The sequence below is a fragment of the Eschrichtius robustus genome, chromosome 12, assembly GCF_028021215.1.
Source record: "Eschrichtius robustus isolate mEscRob2 chromosome 12, mEscRob2.pri, whole genome shotgun sequence".
Lineage (NCBI taxonomy): Eukaryota > Metazoa > Chordata > Mammalia > Artiodactyla > Eschrichtiidae > Eschrichtius > Eschrichtius robustus.
Genome location: NC_090835.1, coordinates 36957011 through 36984325, shown reverse-complemented (window position 1 = coordinate 36984325; position 27315 = coordinate 36957011). Strand labels below are relative to the sequence as shown.

The 27315-nt window shown below is 54.9% G+C and overlaps 2 protein-coding genes and 1 long non-coding RNA gene across 12 annotated transcripts in view; 2 read left to right on the top strand and 1 right to left on the bottom strand.

The window, feature by feature from the left end:
• The first annotated feature begins 1370 nt into the window (after positions 1-1370).
• ACY1 (aminoacylase 1) lies at positions 1371-6478 on the top strand. Its single transcript, XM_068559483.1, has 15 exons — positions 1371-1649; positions 2060-2180; positions 2854-2918; positions 3009-3113; positions 3471-3565; positions 3846-3922; positions 4008-4097; positions 4205-4261; positions 4605-4678; positions 4764-4813; positions 4940-5084; positions 5187-5255; positions 5868-5947; positions 6070-6130; positions 6213-6478. The coding sequence occupies exons 2-15, from the start codon at positions 2087-2089 to the stop codon at positions 6375-6377; spliced, it is 1227 nt and encodes a 408-aa protein (XP_068415584.1). The 5' UTR covers positions 1371-1649; positions 2060-2086; the 3' UTR covers positions 6378-6478.
• Positions 6479-7158: 680 nt separating this feature from the next.
• Positions 7159-9380, bottom strand: RPL29 (ribosomal protein L29). 3 transcript variants are annotated; one of them, XM_068559489.1, is made up of 4 exons: positions 9290-9380; positions 8827-8937; positions 8443-8507; positions 7159-7643 (listed from the first exon to the last, which is right to left on the bottom strand). In XM_068559489.1, exons 2-4 carry the CDS (start codon positions 8861-8863, stop codon positions 7278-7280), a joined length of 468 nt encoding a protein of 155 aa, XP_068415590.1. In that variant the 5' UTR covers positions 8864-8937; positions 9290-9380; the 3' UTR covers positions 7159-7277. The 3 variants fall into 3 exon arrangements, with proteins under 3 accessions (XP_068415590.1, XP_068415592.1, XP_068415591.1); XM_068559491.1 differs by having other exon boundaries at positions 8827-8871; positions 9290-9333; XM_068559490.1 differs by lacking the exon at positions 9290-9380 and adding an exon at positions 9156-9243.
• A 40-nt stretch (positions 9381-9420) lies between these two features.
• The window catches only part of LOC137774251 (uncharacterized), a 79804-nt gene continuing 61909 nt past the window's right edge, over positions 9421-27315 (top strand). For 4 of the 8 annotated variants that reach the window (XR_011075803.1, XR_011075807.1, XR_011075804.1 and 1 more), the window contains exons 1-3: positions 9434-9490; positions 22164-22254; positions 23143-26757. This is a non-coding gene — a long non-coding RNA (uncharacterized lncRNA). Of the gene's footprint in view, positions 9491-22163; positions 22255-23142; positions 26758-27315 lie in introns of all 8 variants that reach the window. The other 4 variants (XR_011075801.1, XR_011075805.1, XR_011075802.1 and 1 more) reach the window with 3 other exon arrangements.

Genomic DNA, 27315 nt, shown 5'->3' with positions numbered 1-27315 from the left:
GAAAAAGAAATTTTAATCATGTGCAAGGAGGTCTCATAGAAATGGGACCTAAGAAGTGGCCAGAGCAGGCAGCTTTTATACTTTTGAGACAAAGAATAAATTTGTGAGGACTTGACAGGACAAAGAAGCATATTTGGGATGCTCAATTAGTAGAGAATCTAAACAGAGTGGGCTTGGGGGTAGTAAATTAAAGAATTAAAAAGGTTTGTTTATACAGACGTCTCAGCCTGAATTCCCTATCTCCGGAAATCAGGGTGTCCTACCTCCAGATGCAGGGAGTGTACCTTTTGCATAGAGATTTATTTCTTGTTTTCAGGGAGACAGAAAGGAGGGTCAGAACGTCTCTCTTGCATTGGACATTTCTCAAGTGACTTTAATTCAAAATAATCAGCATGCCACTGAGGCACATGCCACAAGCACCAAGCCTGCTTGCCCCTGGGAATCTGTGGGTCAGCAGACTGACTTAAACCTCACGACGGTTGGATGGACCCTACCCTACCCTGCCAGCCTGCCTCCTCTGTGCCCAGAGGTTGAAGTCTTCAACCCCACCCCTCCCCAAGCTGATTCAGCCCCTGGAACAGAAGGCAGAACTGGCTGAGAGTACAAAGGACAGCCGGACACACAAATGGGCAGCTACAACTGTGTGCAGCCTGTGGGTGGCCAGTGGGACACCTGTGCCTCTTTATCTTCCCTCTCCAGTGGCTGCAGAAGAGCCAGGGAGGCTGGCACAGGGTCAGCCAAGAAGATGCCACACGTATGCTTTTGTGCAGTTTCCCACCTCTCATTCTGTCATACAGCATCATGATTACATCCTCTCATCGTGCCATCCTCTGTCACACCCAACCACCATCTCACACTCACATCGTCATACACACAGTCACCCACTGATACACAGATTTGCCTACACAGTGGTGCGATCACACATGCGCCCATCCGTTCATTTATCCTTCATTCCTGGCACGCTGTCCGTCTGTTCTGTGCCTTGCCAGGGACGGAATCCTGCGGGTACATGGACCAGCCTCTTGGAGCTCACAGATATTAACCAATAACCTCTCCACACAGGGAGCATTGAGGCAGTCAGGGAGGCCGCCCCTGAGGAGCTGAGGCGTGAGGAGGGGAGAAGTCCAAGACTCGCGGGAGGGGGTGGTGGAGCAGGCCGGGGCCAGACCCAGCAGGACTTTTCAAAGCTGTACTCTGAGAGCGAGGCGGCGCTCAAGAGGGCTGCTGCGACGTTTCCGGTCAGTGCCCGCCTTCCTCCCTGCTGGCCCAATCGGGAGGTTGCAGGAGGTGGGGCCCGCTGCCCAGGGCCAAGGGCGGGGCCTGCGGGGGCGGGGCCAGCCTGTAGCTCGCAGTCGGCCGCAGGGCGGAGCCGGCGGCGGAGGCAGCTTCCCCGGGGCGGGTGCCTGAATTCCTCATGTAAGTGGCGGAGGCTGGAACCACTGGCTGGCGGAGACGCCCACGCTCGCTGGGCCTTAGAGATTGGGACGGTCCTGATTTGCAGTCTTCGGTCCCGCCCTGCGAGGTCCGGCCACGTGGTGGGCGGACCGCGGCAGTTCTGATCCGGAGACCTCGCAGGACCCGGGGTCCCGCCCACAGTCCAGGGCGGACGCCGAGAGGGGAGCGCGGGCCCAAGACCAGCAGAGAGCGAGGTGGGGGGCCGTGGAGAGGGGTAGAGGGATCTGGGGCTCCCTGACCTGAAATCCGGGCAACTGGGAGAATTTTTTTGAGGAGGGCGGGGGGAGTCAATGTCTGGGTTCAAACGTGGCTCAGCTACTTTCTAGGTGTCTCTGAATCTCTCTTAGCTTTTTCCTCTGTAATGCGGGCTTTCAGAGGCACGAACTTCATGGGGCTCCTTGGGGGATTAAATAAGGAAATGTGTTGAAAGTGGCCAGCACAGTGCCTGAAACAGAATGGGGGCTCTGTAACTGGGGGCTCCGAAACAAGGTGTTTTCTCCCTGCGGGGCGGCCGGGGAACCGCCCTGGGGCGGGACTGCGTGTAAATGGAGCCCACCAGCCCCAGCGGCGGGGAGGGGTAGGTAGCCACTCGCTTTGCCCCTAGCTCACCACGGCAGGGCAGCGCCGCGCCATGGCCAGCAAGCGTCGTGAGGGCGAGCACCCATCCGTGACGCTCTTCCGTCAGTACCTGCGCATCCGCACCGTCCAGCCCGAGCCCGACTACGGTGAGAACGCGGCGGTTCCAGGAGGACCTGTGGTGGGGCATCAGGGGCGGGGACTGTGCTCTAAACCAGGCGCCAACCCCTGTCACCCAGCTGAGCCTAATCTGCTGCCTCAAATGGCGCCTCCATTCCTCTAAGCCATTCCCTAGGTCAGCAGACTGCTCAGCATCCCCTCCAGGCTGTGCTGCTCCAAAAGTTACAACTGGCAGTTAAATAGGGAACAACTTCACCTCACTCTCCAGCACTTGGGCTTGGGGAAGGGAAGAAGAGGCCCCCGGAAGCCTACTGGGGCTGAACAAAGGCCACAGCCCTTTGGGGAATCAGGCTTGGTGGCTGGGAACTGTGTACCTGGGTCCAATCCAAATCCCTGCTCTGTGATTTACCAGCTGGGAGACGGTGGGTGAGCCTCATGTCTCTGCGCCAGTTTCCCCATCTTTAAGGAAGGTAACAATGACACCTGCTTCTCACTCTGGACTTCCCACCTCGCCTTCCACAAAGGGTCACTGGCCAAAAATGTCTTCTTCCTTGGGGACAGAGATGGGAAATGTCTCTGACGGATGTGGAATTGTGTTGAGGCAGGGGTCTGCTCCCTTCTCTGGATGTACCCCCAGTTCTGCCTGGGCCCATGGGAGGTGGGGGGAGGCAGAAGCAGCAGCAAGGCTCTCTGTGTCCCCAGGGGCTGCCGTGGCCTTCCTTGAGGAGAGAGCCTGCCAACTGGGCCTGGGCTGTCAGAAAGTGGAGGTGAGCCTGTGGCCCTGCATGGGTAGGGGAGGTGGGCCTGGGGCAGCTCCTCACCGTGCACTGACGACCCCTCCTCCTGGCCTTCTCCAGGTGGCAGCTGGCCGTGTGGTGACTGTGCTGACCTGGCCAGGCACCAACCCCAGACTCTCTTCCCTCTTGCTCAACTCCCACACCGATGTGGTGCCTGTCTTCAAGGTGCGGGGGGCTGTAGGGAGTGGAACAGCCCTTGGGGACAAAGATGGTACAGATCCCCCATTCGACTGCAGGGAGCCCACGATGCTGGTCCTGGCACTGATTCGACCTCATAGAGGATTACTCCACTCAATCAAGCAGCCTTTGCCCAGTAGCCATTCCATGCCAGGGGTGGGGTAGGCGAGAGGGGGGTGGTGGAGGTGGGAGGCAGAGATGAGGGATGGCTGTCAGCTGCCCTCTTCAGCCCTACGTGGGCTCCTAGGGCACCTGCTCCCTGGGCAGGGCCACAGTTGAGCAGAGCGGATTAACGACTACATTTGGTGCTTGGGTCCCTCTTCCTGCCCCTGCCCCTGCCCCCAGGAACATTGGAGTCATGACCCCTTTGAAGCCTTCAAGGATGCTGACGGCTACATCTATGGCAGGGGCGCCCAGGACATGAAGTGTGTCAGCATCCAGTGAGTGTCCTTCATTCCCAGTTTCCCCACTGGCCCGTTGGATTGACCCAGGACCCAGGTGTGATTGGAGAACGTCAAGGCCAAGGAACATCTTGACCCCTTACCTTGGGCGGGAATTCCTGCTATGACCATTGCATGGATGGGGAGACAGGGGCAGAGACTTTCTGGAGTCACCTGCTAGGCTGTGGCAGAGCAGGGCCCAAGGCTGCAGCCTGCCTGCTCAAGCATCTGATGGCTCCCCACCCCAGCACCTGGCTTACACCCTCTCACCGCCCCTCAGGTACCTGGAGGCTGTGAGGAGGCTGAAGGCTGAGGGCCACCATTTCCCCAGAACCATCCACATGACCTTTGTGCCAGGTAGGAGTGGCTTGAGGAGAGGCACCTTCAGGGGTGGGGAGAGTGTTGGGGCACCCCCTATCTCACATTCCTGCTGCTTTTACAGATGAGGAGATCGGGGGTCACCGAGGCATGGAGCTGTTTGTGAAGCGGCCCGAGTTCCAGGCCCTGAGGGCTGGCTTCGCCCTGGATGAGGGTGAGCAGGGTGGCAGGACACTGAGTGGCCAGCAGGGGATAGGGAGGCTGCTAGTGGGGGCTGGGCCACTCCACCCTCTCAGGCCTGGCCATCCTTTTCCTCCTCAGGCCTGGCCAACCCCACTGACGCCTTCACTGTCTTTTACAGTGAGCGGAGCCCCTGGTGTGAGTATGCACTTGGACGTTGGGGGTCACTGTGCAGATGGGAGACTGGGCCAGAAGGGGCAGGGGGCCGCCAAGGGTTCCACAGCAAGTTGGGGCCTGAGTAGGCCTTGAACCCAGGGCCTCTGCCTCCCAGTCCCTTCCTACCTGGGCATCTCTTTCCTGAGCTTCTGAAGGGAGGCCCTAACCATGGGCAGAAACCAGCTCTACACTGTGCATTCTGAGGTGGGCAGAGACCTGGCAGAGGAGCCTGGAATGAGGGGAAGACCCCGGGCCCATCCCAGGGCTGGTTGCTTTTCCAGCCTCTCCCATACTGAAGACACCCCCTTCCCCCTGCCTCTCCCAGGGGTGCAGGTCACAAGCACCGGGAAGCCAGGCCACGGCTCACGATTCATTGAGGACACAGCAGCAGAGAAGCTGGTGTGTGGCGTACGGGGAGGGAGTTTGGGAGTTCCCAAGGCTCTGTCCCGGGGCCACTCTCACATCTAACCTCACACTCTCCTAGCACAAGGTTGTGAGCTCCATCCTGGCTTTTCGGGAGAAGGAGAGGCAGAGGTGAGGCAGCCTGGGAAAGGGCACGGGGCTCTGGGAGGCTACGCAGGAGAGGAGTGGGGCTGAGCCCTCTTTTTATCTGTTCTTCCCCCTTGCTGCTGCTGCCCCTGCCCCTGCCCCCCACCACAGGCTGCAGTCAGACCCTCAACTGAAGCAGGGGGCCGTAACCTCCGTGAACCTGACTAAGCTAGAGGGCGGTGTAGCCTATAATGTGGTACCTGCCACTATGAGCGCCAGCTTTGACTTCCGCGTGGCACCAGATGTGGACCTGAAGGTGCCATCTCCACCTGGGTTTGGAGGAGGGAGCCTGGGTCCTCAGCCCTGTCCTAGAGGCTCAGGGAGAGCCTGAGGGGTCAGCTCATGTCCCTTCTCACAGGCTTTCGAGGAGCAGCTGCAGGGCTGGTGCCAGGCAGCTGGCGAAGGGGTCACCTTCGAGTTTGCTCAGGTGTGGACTGGGGAACCTACAACAGGGGAGTTGTAGGAGCTGGGGAGGCTGGGCTTGCCGCATGTGTCATTGTAGGAGTGTACATTTGGTGTGCCTGCATACTTCCTGGCTTTAGCTGTGAGAGACATGTTTTGTTCACCAACAAGCGTTAGTTCTGTAGGCCACTGTTGGGTGCTGGGGAATACTAGGGAGTGAAATTAGACAAGTTTTTGCCCTCATAGTCCTTACACAATGAAGGGAGGAATAGACATGAATCAAAAAATTATGTATTACTTTTATATAAGTACGAACACATGTGGTCCAGGAAAGGGTGGGACCTCAACTGTGAACCTGTAATTGGAGTATCTGACCAGTCTGAGAGGTCTGGGAGTGCCATCTTGAGGAAGGGGCACTTGGGAAGGATCTGAGGATGGACAGGAAGTGGAGGGCAGAGAAGGTCCCAGGCCTGTGACCTTTGAGAGACTGAAAGAGGGCCTGTTGCTGGACTGGCCAGCTGGATGTCTGGGTAGGTGGGTGTGTGCCCCACGCCAGGCACAGCCTACCCCCTGCCCTATGAAGAATAGGGCAAGATGCCCAGGCCTTGTCCTGATCCTGCCATCCTTCTCCCCACAGAAATGGACAGAGCCCCGAGTGACATCTACTGATGATTCAGACCCCTGGTGGGCAGCTTTTAGTGGGGTCTGCAAGGACATGTGAGCACACTGGCCAGCCCCCCTCTCCCCTTCCCTCCCTCCCACCTCCCTTTGCTTCTTCAACCCTTCCCTTGCCCTCTCCCCTCTCTGCCTCCACATTCACCAGGTTCTTCCCTCTGCAGGAACCTCACCCTGGAGCCAGAGATCTTCCCCGCTGCCACAGACAGCCGCTATCTTCGTGCGGTGAGCTGCTTGCAGTAGGGTGGGCAGTGGAGTGGTCCTGGGTGCTGGCCTTCCCCCTAACGGCTCCTGTCGCCCCCTGCAGGTGGGGGTCCCAGCTCTGGGCTTCTCACCCATGAACCACACACCCGTGCTGCTCCACGACCACGATGAACGGCTGCATGAGGCCGTGTTCCTCCACGGGATCGACATATACACTCGGCTGCTACCTGCCCTGGCCAGCGTGCCCACCCTGCCCAGTGAAAGCTGAGCCCTGCGCTCTCCAGCCTCCACCCCTGACCAGTGCCAAGGACCCTTCTTCCCTCCTGCCCAACAATAAAGTCTGTGTGGACAGGGACCACTTCTGAAGTACTAACAGCAAGGATGTTCATGGAGCAGGGTTTCAAAGATAATAGTAACACCTACTTCAGAGATGAGGGTTCATACACCATGGGTTGCACCTGTTGCCCCAGCATAATAACAACTCTGAGCCTCCCCAGTGCCCAAAGTTGGACTACAAATGAAGATCTAGTGTGACCAGGAACAGTGCTTCACTGGCTGCTCTGAGGGCTAAGACTCCGCTGGTGAAGCAGCTGATCCACGGGGCAAAGAATACAGCACAGTCATGCAAGTAAGGCAGTGCCACCACTGCTTGGCCTCCCAGGAGCCCTAGAACTTGGGGGACTGTACAACTCAGAGCAGTGAATGCTGGCCAGGCACGCTAGGAACCTAGAACTCCTCAGGCCAGAGTGCAGAATTCTTCTGGGTCCTCCCCTTTCTTCTGGGTAAGCTTTAAGACCTGACAGGGATGTTTGGGGTTTTTCTCTGTCCTCACCAGCCTGCCCAGTCCAGCAAGCTATGTGCCCCAGTATCCCTAAGGCACCCAACCACTCATTTACTAGGTCCCCTTCTGGCACTCCAAGGCCCTATTTCCCGACTCCCACCCACACCCTGCCATCCAAGGACGGCTAAACTCTTCTCCCACACAAAATGTAGGTACCGACCCCACCTGAACCCTACTTTCAGCCCTGGGATCACAGACACAGGCTGACTGACAGATCCTGCCTCAGGTTTATTTGTACAAATAGCACAGGAGGACACCAGCCCCATGCAGACAGCAGCCCAGGGGTCACACCAGTCCTTCTGTCCTCACATTGGCAGATAAAGGTCTCTACTCTGGAGCCTTTGTGGGGGCCTGGGCACCTTTGGGAGCCAGAGCTGGAGCCGCAGCTGCACCTGCAGCCTTGGCCTTGGTTTGAGCCTTGGCCTGGGACTTTGGCCGGCAGAGCCTGAGACCCTTGGCGATGCGGGCACGAGCACGTTTCCCGAGCTTGGGGTGAGCAATGTAGGCAAGTCGACTGAGCTTGCGGCTGCCGCCTGTTGGGATCCTGGGCTTGACCTCCTTGGGCTTTACGGGAGCCTTGATAGCCTCAGCACGTGCACTTACGGCCTTGGCATTGTTGGCCTGCATCTTCTTCAGGCCCTTCTTGTTGTGCTTCTTGGCAAAACGCATGTTCCTCAGGAACTTGGGGTCCACCTGGAAGACAAAAAATGTACAGGTGGCTGTAAGTGCAGCATGTAGGAGCCCTCAAGTCACCCATGGTGCCCCTCTCCATAGCAGCACCCAGGAGACCATCAGGCTCCAGCTGAGGCCTACTGGGAGCTGAGACAGCATCAAGTCAACCTTAAATGCAGAAATATCTGACTCTTGGAGCCCAATAGAGCTCAGACAGGAAGAACAAATTCCTACAGCAGGATTTTGGTTGAGTTTTTCCTGAAACCCCCTCATGGACACCCCACCCCCTCCCCCTTAAAAGGTGCCAAATACTAAGGTTAGCACAACAGATTCACAGCAAACAAGGCAGAATAAGAGAATGGAGGGAAGGGGGCGGGGAGAGACCAACAGTACAGTGGAGTAGCGAAGTGGAGACAAGACTCAGTTCTGCTCAGACCCTACAGCCTCAGCCTTCTTGGCTAATCCTTAGAACTCCCTAGCATAGGAAGGGAAGCTGCCCCCTCCATGCCTGGCACTGCATCAGATCAAGGTCATATGGGTGGTCAAAGTGGAACGGAAGGCTCACAAGGTACCGGGTACACAAGCAAGAGCACCCCTTCCCTTGAAAAGCTCTGGGTGAGCAAGGGAGATGATCAGACAAACTGCTCTCAGGAGGCAGGTTACACCTCGGGCCAGTAAAGGCCAAGTAAAGCTTTATTACAGGTCTGGCACAGCATGAAGTCCAGGCAAAACGAAGGACAGTTAAGCTACATGAAAGACCCTGACCATGCAACTGGAGCCAAACACACACACTTTTTTGTGATTCGGCGCACACACTCACCCCCTTAAGAGATTCATATCGTTGTGATCGGGGTTTCTTGATGCCATTTCTGTGCCATTTTCGGGCTGTGGGGAAAAAAGGAATTAGACCAAAAAAGAGATTTCCTCTAAAAAGACCACCATTACAGCTGGCAAGCCCAGGAGAACCATAATTTCTCCTTACTTGGGATCCATTTAAGAAACCCCTTACCACTGAATGCAAAGCACTGTGGGTTATATCAAGGGGATCCCTGGCTTCTAAATCTACAGCCCCATAGGTAATGCTGGCTGAAAGTAAAATCAGCCCCAGGCCCACTGTAGGAATGTGCCTCCTTTCCCTGCCCAGTATCCCTAATCTTTGCCAGGGTCTGGGGCATTAGATGAAGGCTGGGCCAGGGGAACTTACACTGGTTGTGCGTGGTGTGGTTCTTGGACTTGGCCATGTCTGCAACTGGAGGACGAGAGCGGAGATCAGAGCTGGGGGCTCGCGGGGCCGGGCCTACCTCTTCGCCCTTATCTAGAAGAACGTGCGGCCAGAAACCTGAATGAGCCTTCAGCACAGATGCCTTGCATCTGCGCCCTCCACCAGCCTGGATTCATTCTGCACGACCCGACGCCAGTCTCCCCCTCCCAAACTCAGGTAATGGTGCCTCGAAACCAACCCCCCAGCCGCAAGGCTGCGCTCTCCCCCCAAATCCGAATTCTCCCCCTCCCATCCATCCCTTGAGAACCCACGAGCACCGTCCCCGCCTCGCGGCTTCCGTTTCCCACAGCCAGGGAGCCGGTCTCCCCGTCCTCCCTAAGGCCATGCGCCCCGCCGCCGTCCGGGAGTCACGGATGGCTCCGGATACCGCGCGGCTAGCACTCACCGGGGCCCGCAGATTCCGAAACGCCTGGGACCGGAAGAGAAAGAGGAACGCCGTGGTGCAGCACGGGAAATAGGCTAGTCGCGGCAGGAAGGGACTACTGGAAAAGCTTCCCCCAGCGCCGTGAAGATAGGTTCCTAAGTCCGGAGGACACAAGCCAGATGGGAAGGTGGTGGTGCTACGAGCCTGGCCTCGCTCTTTCAGGTTTTACCGACACCCCCCCCCCCTTTCTCCTCATATTCCTCCCGACTTGGGTCCCAGGTCTCGTTAAAGGCCATGAAAGCGAAGGGAGTCCTTAAGGAATACATGTTAGGCAGGGGGTGACGGGAGATTTGTGTTCCTAAAAATGTACCTCTGGCTACTGCGCGGAGAATGGACTGTAGCGGGCAGAGGAGGGAGAGCCGTGAGGAGTCTGGTGCAGGATGGGACAGGATGGTGCCTGGAGCTGAGTGGGGGCACGGGGGATGGATAGGAGTGGATAAGGAAAGAGGGTAGACTGGGCTTGGGATGCAGAAGTTTGGGGAGAGGAAGAAGGCCTGTGTAGCCCCTAAGTTTTTGGCTTGAACAAGTGCGTGAAGATGGTGCTTTTTACAGAAATGGGGAAGATTGGGGGAGGGACAAGGGTCTTGTTGCTTTATTTTGAGGGGGCCAGTGATCCAGATGTTTCTTTTTATTGTTTTAAGATTTTTTTTTTTTTGATGTGGACCATTTTTAAAGTCTTTATTGAATTTGTTACAATATCTTTTATGTTTTGGTTATTTGGTCACAAGGCATGGTGGGATCTTAGCTCCCCCACCAGGGATGGAACCTGCACCCCCCTCCAGCCCCCCACCCCCACCCCCCCGCATGGGAAGGCGAAGTCTTAACATCAGGGAAGTCTCCAGATGTTTCTTTTTAGATGCATTAAATGTGATATGCCTGTTGTCACCCAAAATAAGTAAATGTTGCCTCCTAATAACTCTGTTGCCTTCTCCACCTCTTACCCCTATAGTTCATTTCCACACAGCAGTGGGGCCTGAGGGCACTTTTTAAGATACAAATCAGATCTTGTCACTTAAAGTCTGCAAGGACTTCCCCTTGCATTAGAGATAAACTCTTTACCTCCCCTAATCTTGGCAATGCTCTCCTTATCATTCACTTTTCTCCACACCCATGGACTTCTTTCTTTCCTGCCAAGCACAAATACCTGTTCCTGCTTCAGGGCCTTTACACTTGCTATCCCCTCCACCTGGACCACCTTTTCCCAGCTCTTTGGATAGTATGCTTGCTTGGAGAAGCCTCCCTAGCCTGCCCTATCTAAAACAGAGACCCTCTGCCCCATCTCCCCAGTTACTCTGCATCCTCTCATCCTGTTTGCTTCCTTCATAGAACTTTCCCAGACTCTAACTACGTTTTCTATTTACTTGTGTATGTGTTCGTTGGTTCAAGCACCAAGAGTTCAGAACTGGTTTGGTCACCTTCATTTTCCCATTGCCTGACACAGCACTTGATGTAGAACAGGAACTTGAGAAACACCTACTGAATGGACGTTCCTTGGCAGGCAGGTTCATGGACTGACCGAAGCATTTTGCAGAGAGTTGGGGAGTGAAAGGGAAAGGAGGATGTGGAGGCAGGACACACAGGTGACTCCTTACTGAAGCATTCCTGAGGAGAGGGAGAGAAATCTGGCAGGTGTGAGTTAGGAGAATGAAGAGCAGGCTCAGATGCTCAAGGGGTGACCTAGTGCCAACAAAGAAACAGTTGAGGCCAGAAAGAAAGGTGTCTCTGTAGGAGCAAAGTCCTTGAGGGGTGCTGAGAACAGGTGGAGGAGCTGGTAGGCAGAGGTGGGGACTGTAGGAGGTGGGCGTGGCACGAGGCCCCAGGGTATGGGACAGGTGGCGCTGGAAGTTTGGACAAAGAGGAGAAGGCTATTTGTTCTGGGGGGTTTTTTTGGCCGTGCCACATGGCTTGTGGGATCTTAGTTCCCTGATCAGGGATTGAACCCACACCCTTGTCAGTGAAAGCGCAGAGTCCTAACCACTGGACCACCAGCGAATTCCCAGGGGAGAAGGTTTGACTGCCACACCTTGAGAAAGGGAAGCAAATGGTAGGGGTTGGCAAAAAAGGCTGTGACAGCTTTAAAGAAACCAGGCTGCCCCATTGTGTGGCCTTCCAACTAAGCAGTAGCTCTCACAGCTCCTAAAAAGTGAGCAATGACATGTGCTGAGGACTTGGTGTTACCAGGTTGTTTTGACAGTGGCAGAGTAAGCAACGAGCAGAGAGCCATAGTCCGACAGGGAGGCAGATTCACAGATGATGGCCATGCAGTACTCTTGGAGCTGCTGTAGGGATAGGCCCAGGGTGAAATCCCAGCTGTCAGGCAAGGGAGGAGGCAGTGACAAGAATGAGGAGCTTTGGCTGTGACCTGAGGGGACCATTTGGGGGGCTAAAGGGAACCATGATCTGGAGCCATTGGCCTGCCATGCTTTTCTTTCTTTTCTTCTTTTAATTAATTAATTTATTTATTTATTTTTGGCTGCATTGGGTCTTCGTTGCTGCGCGCGGGTTTTCTCTAGTTGTGGCGAGCGGGGGCTACTCTTCATTGCGGTGTGCGGGCTTCTCAGGGCTTCTCATTGCGGTGGCTTCTCTTGTTGCGGAGCACAAGTTCTAGGCGTGCGGGCTTCAGTAGTTGTGGCTCGTGGGCTCTAGAGCGCAGGCTCAGTAGTTGTGGTGCATGGGCTTAGTTGCTCCATGGCATGTGGGATCTTCCTGGACCAGGGCTCCAACCCATGTCCCCTGCATTGGCAGGCGGATTCTTAACCACTGAGGCACCAGGGAAGTCCTGCCATGCTTTTCAAAGTGGGAAAGATGGTAGGGCCAGCCATATGTATAAAGAGATAGTTTTCCTACCTTCCTTCCTTTCTTTCTTTCTCTCTCCTTCTGTCCTTTCTCCCTTCCTTTCTTCCTTCCTTCCTCCCTCTTTCTTCCTCCCTTCCTCTCTTTCTCTCTTTCTTCCCTCCCTCTCCTCTCTCCTCCTCCTTTTCACTCTCTTTTGCTCCCCTCCCAATCTCTCTCTCTTTTTCTCTTCATAAATGTGTAAAGAGCTTATACAAGCTCTTCTGTAACTTGATTTTATTCATTCAGTAGTAACTCATGGACATCTTTCCCTTTTCATGAAAATCTTTTGTAATCCTATTTTATTTTACACATTTAAAAATCTTATTCTGAGGAGATGTCAGTAAACATCACCAGATGTCAAAGGAGTTTCTAACACAAAAAAGATGAAGAACTTAGCCCTTCCTCCAGGGCTTCCTCCAGCCCTTCCTCCTCACCCTCTTTGTGTCAGCAGTTCTTGCCCCATATCTGTCTGTGCAGAGGCCTGGGTCCACTTGCTGACCTCTGTGGCATAGCCTTGGGCAGAACTACTACCTGGACTCAGCAGAACGTCTGTCACCCAGGCTCCTTGTAAATGCCTTGGGCACAAGACACAGAGAGATGTGAGGCCTCGGTGACCAGACAGACCTTGGACTGGGCGGGGCTGGATGTGATCCGCCTGAGCCATGTGGCCTGCAGTGGTATTGTCTTGTCCAGGCCTTGTCCAGAGCTACAGCCCAACTCACAGCCCGAGTAGGATCCACTGGGGCTTACTCATTGAAATTATAGGGTCAGAGACATCTGGGGTAATTTTTTTCTGTGCCTGGCACAGTGCCAGGTACATGTGGGGACCTGATAAATGTTTGAGGAATTAAATGTACATACTTCACCAATCCAGGCAGATGGCAGAATCAGGAGGCAAGAGGTCAGTCGGCCTGGAGGGATTTCACAGAGACAAAAGTCAGCTTTTCTACTTGGTCCAGATCTCTGCTCTCTAAGCCTCAGTTCTGAGTGTAACCTGCAGATGAAAATAGTAATTGTCTTGTGGGGTTAAACCGGATAATTTTTTTTTAATTGAAGTATAATTGATTTACAATCTTGTGTTAATTTCTCATGTACAGCGAAGTGATTCATATATATATATTCTTTTTCATATTCTTCATATGGTTAATTACAGGAAATTGAATATAGTTCCTTGTGCTATATAGTAGAACCCTGTTGTTTATCTATTTTATATACAGTAGTTTGTATCCGCTAATCCCAAACTCCTAATTTATCCCTCCCCCACCCTTTCCCCTTTGGTAACCATAAGTTTGCTTTCTGTGTCTGTGAGTCTGTTTCTGTTTCATAAATAAGCTCATTTGTGTCATATTTTAGATTTCATATATAAGTGATATCATAGGTGATTTCTCTTTATGACTTGCTTCACTTAGGATGGTAATCTCTAGGTCCATCTATATTGCTGCAAATTGCATTATTTCATTCTTTTTATGGCTGAGTAGTATTCCACTGTGTGTATTCCATATATATGCGCATGCACACGCACACACACACACATGTGCGCGCACACACACACACACCACATCTTCTTCATCCATTCATCTGTCGATGGACATTTAGGTTGCTTCCATGTCTTAGCTATTGTAAATAGTGCTGCTATGAACACTGGGGTGCATGTATCTTTTTGAATTAGAGTTTTCTCCAGATATATGCCCAGGAGTAGGATTGCTGGGTCATATGGTAACTATATTTTTCATTTTTTAAGGAACCTCCATACTGTTTTCTATAGTGGCTGTACCAATTTACATTCCCACCAACAGTGCAGAAGGGTTCCTTTTTCTCCACATCCTTTCCCGCATTTATTATTTGTAGACTTTTTGGTTATGGCCATTCTGACCAGTGTGAGGTGATACCTCATGGTTTTGATTTTCATTTCTCTAATAGTTGGCAATGTTGAGCATCTTTTCATGTGCCTGTTGGCATCTGTATGTCTTTTTTGGAGAAATGTCTATTTAGGTCTTCTGCCCTTTTTTGATTGGGTTGTTTTATTTTGCTTTGTTTGATATTGAGTTGTATGAACTGTGTGTATATTTTGGAAATTAATCCCTTGTCAGTTGCATTGTTTGCAAATATTTTCTCCCAGTCCGTAGGTTGTCTTTTCATTTTGTTTATGGTTTCCTTTGCTGTGCAAAAGTTTATGTTTGATTAGGTCCCATTTGTTTATTTTTGCTTTTATTTCTATTGCCTTGGGAGACTGACCTAATAAAACATTGCTGCAATTTATGTCAGAGAATATTTTGCCTATGTTCCTTTCTAGGAGTTTTATGGTATCATGTTTTATATTTAAGTCTTTAAGCCATTTGGAGTTTATTTTTGTGCATAGTATGAGGGTGTGTTCTAACTTCATTCATTTACATGAGGTGTCCCACTTTCCCACCACCACTTGCTGAAGAGACTGTCTTTTCTCCATCGCATATTCTTGTCCTCTTTGTTGAAGATTAATTGATCATAGGTGTATGGGTTTATTTCTGGGCTCTGTATTCTGTTCCATTGATCCATATATCTATTTTTGTGCCGATACCGCTCTGTTTTGATTACTGTAGCTTTGTAGTATTGTCTGAGGTCTGGAAGGGTTATGCCTTCAGCTTTGTTCTTTTTCCTCAGGATTGCTTTGGCAATTCTCAGTGTTGTATGGTTCCATGTACATTTTAGGATTATTTGTTCTTGTTCTGTGGAAAATGGCACGGGAAATATGATAGGGATCACATTAAATCTGTAGATTGCTTTGGGTAGTGTGGCTGCTTTAAGAATATTAATTTTTCCAGTCCAAGAGCATGGGATATCTCTCCATTTCTTTGAATCATCTTCAATTTCCTTTGTCAGGTAAACCGGATAGTTTGAGTAAAGCACTGAACACTGTGCTGAGTATACATTAGGTGTTCAGTCATTGTTCGTCCCAGCCATGCTGTTCCCCACAAGGGCTCTGGGGAGGCAGAAATGGCTTAGGGGAAATGTCAGTGTCAAGTGAATGCTAAAAATGAGCACAGGATCCAAAGAAGGGCCAGGATGGAATGACATGACAGTCCTTAGGGGTGCTGGTTCCCCTCAGTCCTGAAGTTCCAGAGGACAGGGACTACCAGTATGCCCAGATAGGAGCGACCAGAGTGGCTTATCAGAAGCAGGATGTTTTACCTGTGGGAGAGAAGACTGGGGGTCAGAGAGGAGGCCCCTAAGCACCGGGTAAAGTTTTGGATCTACTTAGAAATTCCTGTGAGAGGCCACTTGGTTCTTGTGGCCCCAGAGGGCAGAGCTATGACTGAGGGAGGCAAATACCATGGGCAAGGGTCATTTTTGCAGTTAGATTTTCTTCCAAACCATGGGCTGCTCCCAGAGGTAGTAAGCTCTCAGCTACGAGGAATTCCTGGGGATGGAGGTTGAAATATGGGATGGAGGGTTGGAAAATACAACTCTCAAGTTCACTTTCCTCCAGAAATCTGGGATTCGAAGCTCCTGGGAGAAGAAAAGGTGGTGGGCAGCTTGCAATGCCAGGCTGGGGTCCAGGATCTGTCGGGAAGAGAGAAGACAGGTCCCGCAGAGGCTTGGGGGTGCAGCGCATTCCTCCAGTCACTGGGGACACCTTCATAGCCCCAGGCCACTGATTTTCCCTCTGGGGGGCTCCTGGCCCAGAAGTGATGTGTCTCCACTGGGGAATGTGAGCCTGTCGTCCACATGGGGGCAGCACAGGACAGCAGATGGAGTGGGGCCACTGCAGGCCGCCTGGAGCTCCCCTCCTTTGGGAAGAAGTCCTTTGAGCCTCCCAGACCTCTCACACCCCTGCTTCTGGTACCCATTCCCCACCCCCCACAAGCCCCTGTCTGCCCATTCTTGGCAGGTTCTCTGGGTAGGTTGAGTCTCCCCTGGCTTCAAGCTCCTGGTAGTGGTGGTATAGGGTGTCTTCCCCCAGAGAGGGAACAGGGCAGAGAAAGTGGAGCCTGTGGGTATCCCTGGGCACAGCCCCTGCTGGTCAACATCAGAGTTACTAGAGGCTATGTCTATTGGGGGTTAAAGGAACGGGTTTTTTTTTTTAATTAATTTATTTGATTTATTATTTTTTTGGCTGTGTTGGGTCTTCGTTGCTGCACACAGGCTTTCTCCAGTTGCGCAGAGCGGGGGCTACTCTTCGTTGTGGTGTGGTGGCTTCTCTTGTTGCGGAGCACAGACTCTAGAGTGCAGGCTCAGTAGTTGTGGCGCACGGGCTCTAGAGCACAGCCTCAATAGTTGTGGCGCACGGGCTTAGTTGTTCCGTGGCATGTGGGATCTTCCCAGATGAGGGATCGAACCCGTGTCCCCTGCATTGGCAGGTGGATTCTTAACCACTGTGCCACCACGGAAGCCCAAGGAACGGGTTTTGACATCAGACTGACTCGAGTTCAAATTCCTTGCTCCTTCCCTCCCTCTCTCCCTTCCTCCCTCCCTCCCTCCCTGCATCGGGTCTTAGTTGCTGCACATGGGATCTTAATTGAGGTACGCGGGATCTTTTGTTGTGGTGCACGGGCTCTTCATTGCGGCGCCGTGCTTCTCTCTAGTTGTGGCATGCGGGTTTTTCTTTCTCTAGTTGTGGCACGTGTACTCCAGGGTGCATGGGCTCTGTAGTTTGTGGCACGCGGGGTCTCTCATTGAGGTGCACAGGCTCAGTAGTTGTGGTGCACGGGTTTAGTTGCCCTGTGGCATGTGGGAGCTTAGTTCCCTGACCAGGGATCGAACCCGCGTCCCCTGCGTTGGAAGGTGGATTCTTTACCACTGGACCACCAGGGAAGTCCCTCGGGTTCAAATTCTGACCACTGCTCACCAGTGGAGTGACTTCATCTCTCTGAGCCTCAGTCTCTGCACTTGTGACAGTGGAGGGAGAGATAGTGGAGGGAGTGCCGAGCAGGCAGGAAGCCTCCTGGGGCCTGGCTGAGCATTCCCGAGACCACACGGCAGCCTTGGGAGCTGGCAGGGTTCCCATCACCCTATTTCACAGATGGGGAGATGGAGTCCTTGGGCATGACTTGCTAGAGGTCCCACAGCCAAATGGAGAGCTACTGTGGTCCAGATGCCCCCCAGGACCAGAGGAGCATGGGATGGATGGTGTGTGCCCAGTGAGGTCATGGAGGAAGCCCTGTGACACTGACCAGTGACCTGGAAGAAGCCCTGGCCCCTATGGCCAACAGATGCTCAGAGTGTGTGTGGGGGGGTGTCCACTGTGCTGGCTCTGCCTCCACTCAGACCCACTGGGCCCTCCCAGAACACGGCTAGAAAGGAGGGGGTGTTAGTGGTGGTGGCAGTGTCCCTGGGAGGAGGGCAGGCTCCTGCCAGTTTGGGGCGGGGCTGGGGTCTGTGGGCCTCAGGCAGGCAGGGACTGGCCAGGCTTGAAGGAGGGGACGCTCAGCAGTACAGAGGACTGACCTGCCAGGAAGAGAGGGATGGAGTAGGTGGGTAGGAGAGGGGGCTGGACAGAGCAGGACTGCACCTCCAAGGGGCTCCCCCAACTCTCACCCCTGCCTCTCAGGTGAAAAAAGAGCATGTGAAAAAGAACAATGAAGGTGAGGATTGGGAGGGACCCCCTCTCTTCCCCCCAGCAGCCTCCAGTAGAGCCAGTAGTGTCACTGCCATGGCAACCGCAGCCCCTCCAGCTCCCCTTTCTCCTTTAGCCCCATCCTGCCTGGATGCCCCTATGGCCCGTGTGTGCCTTCCTAGTCCAGGGAAAGAGAGGCTGGGGGTAGGGGAGGGCTCCTTTCTCAGCCCCCGTTATGGCCCAGGGGCTGGATCCCAGGACCACCCCTGCCTCAGGATCAGGTGGAAGATTCTTTAAGTGGGGGAGAGGGAAGGGTGTAGTAGCTTTTGCAATAATTATTCTGAATGAACAAGGCGGCTATCACCTCCCTAAGGTTTCAAACCCCCAACTCTCAAAGTCCCTATTCTCTCCCAGGACACAGAGGCTGCGACCCAGGAGCCCCTGGCAGAGTTGAGAAAACCAGCATTGGGGCAGGGGCCTTGAAGATCATCTGGTTCCCGCCTCCAAGCCTATAGGTGGGGAAGCTGAGGTCTGGAGAGGAGCAGGGACTTGCCCAAAGCACACAGAGAGTATGTGGCAAAGTCAGGCAGGGAACCAGGGTGGTCAGACCAGGGGGGTTTGGGGCAGGCAATGAGGGCCAGGAGGGCTGTGTCCCACAGTAGGGGGGTGGGGCGGGTCTGGGGAAGGCTCTGGGCCTGCGCTTGCCTGCTCCTCATTTAGTGCTTCAGTAAACCCCCTCCCAGCCTCAGCGCATAATGGACTGAGTGAGGGAGGAGGCCTGGCCCTGTTTAGGGAGGAACAGGGGACCCCAAAAAGAGCAGAAAGGAGCTGGGGATCTGAGGAGGGGCACAGTCAGGAGAGCTAGGGACCCTAAAGGTCACATTGAGTGCCCCTGAGCAAGAAGGGCTTGTGGCCCTAGACAACAGGCTTTGGCCCAAGCACCGCCCTTTCTAAGCTGTGGGTGCCTGGGCAAATCACCCAAATTCCCAGGGTCTGCACATCACTCTCCTGCTGCCCCTGCCCCATGTAAAATGGGGTCAGCCACATAGGCTGGGGGGAGATTCTCCGTGATGGAGCAAACAAACAGAAAGGGTGATTCCTAGCTCCACTTAGGAGATCGGTGGATGGGCCCTGTGAGGCCCTGAGCTTGAAACCCTTATGTCTGCTGGGCCAGGGCTACTGCCACGATCACCTGGAGCATCTATTATGTGCAGAGCCTGAGGGGCTGGGACAGGAGGAAGCTGTGGGCACAGGACCCCAAGATGTAGAACAGAGAGGGGTCCATCTAGGCAGGAGCCTCTGGGGTTTGGAAGAGGGACTCTGCAGCCTTCCTGGGAGAGGAGGGATGCTGCTGGGGCTCAAAGGCAGGCCGTGTAAGGTCAGGGAGAGGTGGGAGGGGCTGAGCGGGCACAAGCTGGCATTTGCTCCCTATGACTCTCTGGCACCGGACCCCAGCTGATCAGGGCCTCCCTGAGCTGTCACTGCACCCCCAAAGCCCCAGAGGCCTGGCCCACAGTGGGTTTCCTCACCTTCCAGCACACAGTCCTAAGTTCAGGGCCTGGGCAGAACAGGGGCATCCTGCTAGGGCCGGGAGCCAGGAGCTGTGCATCAGCTGTTGCCAGTGCTCGCCACACCCGCAGGGTGGCTTCTCTTGTTAATCCCATGTTGCTGATGAGGAAACAGAGGTCCAGAAAGGTAAAGTGTCTTGCCCAGGGTCACCCAGCTCCTCCTCCTCTGCCAAGGCCACTCCTGGAAGCTCTTCTGGGCTTGGATGCTGCCTGAGACGCACACTGATGACAGCTTGGGAAAAGGAGGGCCACGTCCTAGCTGAGGAGCGCGCCTCTGAGAGAGTGTGCTGTGGCATCCACGGCAGGTGGGAACCCCGTACAGCATTGTCAGTCCTTCCTGTGTCCCCCAACACCTGTTCATTAGTTGGTCGTCACATTCTAAGGCCTCACGGTCTGTCCACTGGTATAGGTTGGAGGGCATGACCCAGATGCTGCCTTGACACTTAGCAGCTGGATGACCTTGAGCAAACACTCTGTCCTCCTGTGGCTCTGTGACCTCCCTTTGAGATGGGGATGAGGGCACCACCTACTACACTAGGGGTTGTGGGGAGGCTCCAGGGACCCTTTCGTGCCAAGTGCTTAAGGGGCCTGCCCACGGTCTCTGTTCCTCTTTTTTGTTTTTGTTTTGTTTTGCCACACCATGTGGCATGTGGGATCTTAGTTCCCCAACCAGGGATTGAAGGCGCACCCCCTGCAGTGGGAGCGTGGAGTCTTAACCACTGGACCTCCAGGGAAGTCCCTCTCTGTCCCATTTGATAGCCCCTCTGGGACAAGGCTTGAATCAGCCAGAAGGCCAGGCAGGTGATAAAGGGGTCCCTCCCTGCCCCCCAGATTCCCCTGGAATCACATAGGCTGCCCACCCCCAAGGCACCCCGCCCAGAGGGGGATGGGAGAGTGGGGATGGCTCCCTGGATGCCCTCTTCACCACCCGCAGGGATGACGGGGATGGGGCCAGGAGGGGGCGGGCTGAGGACAGCTGCTGAGTGGTGGCAGTGAGGGGCATGTGGGGGACCCCGGCCACACCTAACAACCGGGCCCTAGCACGGGGAGCTCGCGGGTGAGAGGCCCAGGGTCCTCGCTCTGTCTCAGAGCTGGCCCGCCTGCCTGGCACGAGCCCTCCAAGCGCTGGTTTTAATCGATCTTTTTTTGCAAGCAGCTCCTGGAGGTGCGGGGGCGGTTTCCCCTTGACTCGAGTCTCTAGGAGGATGCGGCTTGGCTAAAAATAACTCGAATTACTGTGCTCCCGCCCCGAGGCCGGAGGAGGGGCCCGGGGGGCTGTGGGGGTGGGAGCCCGGAGGGAATGTTGCAGCAGCAGTGAGGAGGGGGTTCCCTGAGAGGAGCTGGAGAAACGCGGGTGTTGGCAGGTGGGAAGGGGTGCAGGACATTCAAGGGAACGGTCCTTTCTCACCCACTTCTCTCCAGGGCGGCCAGTGCTTCTGGAGCAGAGCTGGGGGTGAAGGCTGGCCCTGATCCTGGCCCCACACCATGGAGGGGGCCAGCCTTGCTGGGTGGTAGCAGTGGGCTCCTTCCAGCAGGAAGTCTGTGTTTGGAGGAGACCGCCCCCCTTTCAGCTCAGCCCTGTTGAATGCAAGCAGTGACAGCAGGGGGCGCAGATCTGGGCTCGTGGTCCACAACTCTCCTACCCTGCGGCCTGACACTGAGCCCCAAATCCTCATCCAAAAACTGGGTGCGACTGCAAAATTAAGCACCTGACTCCTGGGCACTCCAAGGCCTCCTCTCCCAGCCCTACCTGCTCCATCTGTCTGGAGAGGCAGCATCAGGCTGTCACACCCTTGGTACAGGGCTGAGAGAGCCCATCGTGTGACCACCCCTCAGAGCAGGGTGGAGGCTGTGTCAGGGTCCGGGAGGCCCTAAGCCAGGCAGGATCTGGGGTCCTCCGCACAAAGGGGGGCTGGTCAAGGAGGGTGGGGACTCCAGGTGCCCATGGGATGGGGGAGGTAACGGTGGGGCCCAGACAGGAGCCTGGGGACAGGCTGCACGATGGGCTGCTGGCCCTGGTGGCCTTCTGGTGCTGCCCTCCCTGCCATCCCCAGCTTCACACCACAGGGCTGAGACAGTGCGAGAAGGAGCACAAGAGGCTCAGTGGCAGGGCATGGATCACGTGGTGGAGAGGGGACAGCATGGCTGTCCTTTGCACGCACACAGACCTCGCAGAGGCAGTGGGAAATGCACGGGAGGGGGGCCAATCAGCCCCGCAGCAGGGAATGCGCTGGGACATACGGGTCCCTGGGTAGGGGCCCTCCATGCGCCGTGCCTCAGCTTCCTCATCCTTAGGGGTGGCCATGGGATGCCTTGGAAAGCCCCTTAGATGGAGAGCAGAAGAAGCCGAAGCAGGAGTAGGGAAAAGGGCAACGGCAACGATGTCAGCTACCCCTGCCCACCACTGAGCACTCACGGGGCTCCCTGTAATGTTCTGTGAGGGCGGTCCTAAGATTACCCCCACTTTACACGTGAGGAAACTGAGGCTCAGAAAGAAGTGACTCACCCAAGGTTGTAGAGCTTGTGCGAGATGAACTGGGCCTTTGAACCCAGGACCATCCGACTACATAGTCTGTTTCTCCATTTCATCTTGTTCTGAACATGGAGCCAGATGTACTTATGAGGTTGACTCAAGGTGGGGTGCACGGGTATTCATCCAGATATGAGATACACGGAGTTGCTTCAGCTGGACCCCTACCCAGACCTACCCATCCCCCGCCCCTCCAGGGTTGGCTCAGGTCACAGGGAGCCTCGTTCTGGGGCACCAGTGTGCCTGGGAAGTACCTGTGTGTGCAGGGGGGTGGGGGAGAAGAGGGAGTGTGTATTCTGCCGGGATGGGAACAAGACAAGTGATAACAATAATGATAATAAAATCCCCCCAAAATAATGATGTTTTTAGCAGCACTGTTCCTGAGGAGAAACTAAGAGCAACACAAACATCCAGTAACAGGAGAATTGAGAAATCAACCACAGCTCCCACAGCAGCAGGGGTGAGTCCTAAACCATAACGTAGAATGAAGAACACAAATTGCAAGAAACTACATTCAGTTCAAAGCCATTTTTATAAAGTCCCCCACCAGAGTAAAACTACACAATACTATTTTAGGCATTCATATGTGTATGATAGAGCTCTTACAAAAGAGCAGAAGTGATAAACCAGGATTCTTGGTACACTGGGGGAGGCAGGAGTTGGGTAGGGGTGGCACACACAGGGAGATTCCACCCATGAACGTCTGTTGCTGGCCCATGGGGTGCCAGGCGCTATTTGTGGTGCTGGGGGTGGGGCATGTGGGTACAAGCAAGACAGACGTGAACTCCAGGCCTCCTGGCACTTAGAGTCTCACGAGACACACTTCCTTCCTATTCTTGTGCTGTGCAATAGGTCACCAGTGTCCATTATGTTATTATGTATTGTCACAGATATTCCTTTACATTAATCAAATACTATATTTAAAGAGAGAAATAAGGAATAAACACAAATGTAATTGACCTCCCCCTCAAAAAAATCCCACCCAAGTGGGTGAGCTCTGGAGGCTGAGCTCCTCTCCCTGCCTCCTCTCATTGATACTACATCACGTTGATCCAGGAGTCCCAACCCCTGGACCCCATCCCCCCTCCAATCTCCAGTCGCAGCTGAACGTCCCACAAGGTTATTCCCTCAGGCAAAGGTCAAATTGGCTTGGAGTGCAAGATTGGTAGACAGGGCTGGGTACTCAACCTCTGGGAGAGCCAGAGCCAGTTGGGGAGATAAAATGCAATGGAGGGAGATGCAGAGCCTGGGAAAGATCCCTCTTCTTTCTGGCCCAGGGCTCTGGCACGACATTAGTGGAGGTGGAGGGTGCAGAAGGTGGGAAGTAACAGGTCTGCTCTGTCTCAAGCTCTTCATCTTCACCTGGGAGGCTCAGTCTGCCATCCGTCTGTCCATCCAGCCAGCCAACTATACACCATATAATGGACATTGGTGACCTACCACACAACACAAGAACAGGAACAAAATGTGCCTTGTGAGACTGTAAGCTGCATGAGGCCTGGGGTTGATGTCTGTCTGGCTTGTGCCTGCATCCCTGCCCCCCATCCCAGCTCCCCTGCACAGCCCTCCTGGGGTAGGGCCAGTCTAGCCACCCTCACCCGATGGCCTGGTACATGGTAGATACTTGCTGAGGGGTACCCAGCCTCACTGTCACTGCTTTCAGCAAAAGCAGAAAAGGATGCACCTCCAGGCCCTCACATGTGCTGTTCCCTCTGCCTGGAACAGTGCACCCTCCAACCTGGCTCAGCCTAAAGGTCATCACCTCTGGGAGCCCTTCCAGGACCACCCCAGCCAGGCCAAGTCCTTCTCTCCACACCTCCCCCAACACCACAGGCTGTATCATGGTCATGCTTTGTCTAGGTCCATCTCTCCTTCTGAGTGGGGGGACTCCAAGGTCAGGCCCAGGTCCCCCAGCATCCCCTGGGCTGGGCCAGGGCCCACAGGAGGGCTCTGAGCTTCATCTTCTCGGCCATTCTTACACCTGAATACAGTCTGGCATTTTTTCCCTGGAGGAGCCAGGCCCAAGGGGGAGGTCAGCCACTTCATCAGCCCCCGCACCTCTTGGACTCCACTTTCTAGGTCTTTGCCCCTCCCCCAGCAGTCCACCCATCTTCCACCCTGAGGGCTACCGGGGCTCCACACATCCATCTCTTCTCTTCTAGAGCTGCCCTCGGCAGGAGAGATAGTAGGTGGGAAGTGTCCAGGGCTGGAAAAATGGGGCTACAGGAAGATCCCTGAGAGAACCCTCCACCCCCAGCTCTCTATGTCCACAGCCTGTGAGGGATGCAGGGTGGGGGATGGGAGAGATGGCAGTGGCTGGTCATCAGTCCAAATCCAGGTCACTCCCAGCCTGCTCAGCAGCCGTTGATAATTAGGGGCCAGCAGGACGTGGGCAGGTGGGTGGCAGGAGACCTAATTGTCTGATTTTTCAGGTAATTAACGGGAGGCTGTCTGGTCTGTCCCCGCGGGGCCCAGCATCCGCCACCCCATCCCCTGGGCAGCCCCAGCCGCCTAATGAGGCCAATTATTGAGTGGTGCCCGGGCCCTCATTAGTCACCTGGAAGGGTCATGTGGGAATGGCACCAGGGGCGGGGCTCAGCCAGCCATGGTGGAGGCTGGGAGCCCCCAGCGATCGGGATGCAGGATGTGCTGCCTGTAGGTCTCTGCAGCTGCACACTGAGGGTAGCCCGCCCACACTTGGGACCTCACTTCTTGCCTCTGCTCTCAGGGCGGCAGCTTTAGGTCAAATCCTCCCCCTGCCATTTCCCAGCTGTGTGGCCTTGGGAGAGTCACTCCCCCTGTCCTACCCTCTGTTTCCTGAATCAGAGATGATGGATGTAAAATGCCTGGGGCACAGTGGGTTCCCAGTGCACAGGTGCTCACCTTCTCCCCACGGGGCCAACTCCTTTCCTTCACTCTTGAGGAAATGTTGGCCCAGAGTGGGTAGGGCCTAAGGTCACCAGTGTGTCCAAAGCCCACTCTGCAGGGCCTGGGCACCAGGGAGGGCAGCAGGGATGCTGAGGGATGGCCCTCTGGGATTCGCCCAAGGGACCTCAGCAGCAGGGCAGAGGAGTCCTGGGAGGAGTCAGAGAGGCGATCTGGCCAAGGAGAGGGGGCGCCCAAGAGCAGCTGGACTTTCCGGACACCTGAGCAGAGTGGCGATGGGGAAGCAGGAAATCTCCAGGAAATGCGGGGCTTTGGAGATCATGATGGAGCCGGAGGCCCTCCACTCGCTGGATGCTCCAGGACGCTCAGGAAAAGCCCACAGGCATGTGACGGTGCCGCAGCCTGCTGTCCAAGGCAGGGACCCATTCTTTCTTGGTTGGTCCACACCAATCTTGGCCCAGGAGATCACTGTGCCTTCAGATGTTGAGTGTTTTTGGCTTCTGTGGCTTCTCTGTTTTAAGAATTCTGTGACCTAATTCCATGCTGACAAATTCCATGCTGTTCTGGCTCCTATAATCGTCAGCTAATGCTACTTTTGGTCCTACTGCCAGCCCAGAATCTTGGTCAAGGGTTTCCAAACTGTGTCCCCCAGGAGCCCTAGGGTGGGAGCAGAAGGGGGGGGCTACTGACCCTCCAATTGGAACAGCTGGACTTTGATAAAATATTAGTAGCTGCTCCTTCATGAGCTCTTGCCGTGTGCCAGGCATGCACCGGGCCTCTGCCTCAGCAATTGCATTTGTCCTCAAAAAATCCCACGAGGAAGGTAGCATCACATCCCCATTTTACAGATCAGGCTGCTGACACTGTTGGAGGCTGAGGCTAAGCGGCATGCCCCAGGGCTCAGCCTGTGGGAAGGAGAGCTGGGACTTGGACCCAGTTTCCACTCTGAGCTGCTGTGAATATGTGTTCTGTGGCTAAAAAGAAAACTAGGTGCAGGAGTTGAGGGGAGTGTCCCATTTATCATAATTTGTTTCCTCCAGAGCCAAGTGTGTGGGTGCGCCTGCCTCTCTGCCCCAGAAGAGCGTGGCCTCAGCCCCAGGTCGCCCAGGGCTTCTACGCCCCACCACGTGGTGTCTGTGTGCACGAGGGCCCATCTGCCCGTCTGTTTCCCTTCCCTCTGCTGTGGGCTCTGCTTTCCCGTGGTCCAAACAACAAGATCCAGCCCAGAAACAGCATATGTTTCCAGCCTCTGCTAGTCCAAGTCATAAATCGCCTGGTGTGATGTGCTCCTTGTGTCAGCTTGTTTCAAAACTCAGGGTGGAGGTGGCTGAATGAGTGTGAGGAGAATGCAGGGCCTCCTCCAGGCTGAGAAGCTGAGAGCTGGGAGCCGGGGTGAGTCCAGGACTGAGGCTCAGGAAGGGAGGCAGGGACTAGGCCTGGGGCTGGCTTAGGGGCTCAGCCTGGGGCAGGAACCAGCAGGTGGTGGCCTGGATTCAAGCTGGGCCTAAGGGCTGAGACTTAAACGGGAGCTGAGGTCAGAGATCAAAGGGTTGGTCTTCTTGTCCAATGGTCAGAGGTCCAGACTTGACTTGGGGTCAGGGGTCAGAGGGCAGGGGCTATTGCTCAGAACTTGATGGGGATGGAGAGCTAAGCTCAGTTTGGGGTCAAGGTCAGGCCTCCGGCTGAGGTAGGGTCAGAGGTTAGAGGTCAGAATCAGTCCAGTGCTGAAGGCCATAGCTAACTGAGAAGGAGGTCCCCAAAGACTCAGAAGCCTGCCTGCTGTATCCTGGAAGTGACGTGTGCCAGGACCGGTGACAGAGGGATGCCTGTGATAAATAAGACGGGGCTTCCAGGGATTGACCATGAGTTTGAAAAGGACTGGGTACAGCTCTTATGTCCAAAGCCACTAGAGCAAGGCTGGGGGCCTGGCCTCCAGTCCCAGCTCCCTGCCCTCAGGATGGGAGCCTTGGTTGCTTATCTCTGAAACGTGGATGATCACAGCACCCGCCTCCATGTTGATCATACTCCATTGGTGTTGCTGATTTCTGCCCTCAAGACTGCCCTGGAGTGGGGGTAGGTGAGTTAACACAGTGAGGGTGAGTGGTCGAGGCAGGTATGTGAGATGCTTCTGTGGCATGGGGGGCGGGGGGTCTCAGGAGAGGAACTGTGCCAAGACCCTAGATCCCCAGTCACCACCCAGGGCCCTGTCACTCCCAGGCTGCCCCAGAGAGGTGGCCCTGCAGCCAGTTCAGGCCTCAGCTGCCCCCCCTGAGCCGTGTGCAAGCAGCACCGTCCCAGGCATTTTTTCCAGGCCTCCATTCTGCCAGCTAGGTTTTCCCACCTCTTCTCCGTTCTAGGCCCAGCATGGTCAGAGATCTGGAGACAAGCCCACACAGCCGCCGGTGGGGGAGCTAGGATGGAGGAGGCAAGCGGGACTGAGAGGCCAGCGGGCAGAGAAGGGTGCCAAGGAGGAAGCCTTATCACAGGCCTCTCTGTTCTTATCTCCCACAAGGCCTGGTCACGATCCAGCCTCAGCTGTTGACCCGCCGCTGGGGTCCTGACCCCAGAGGTCTCCCCCTCCCCACAGGGGAGCACAGGGAGATTCAACAAGGGGGGAACCAGGCATGTGTGAGGG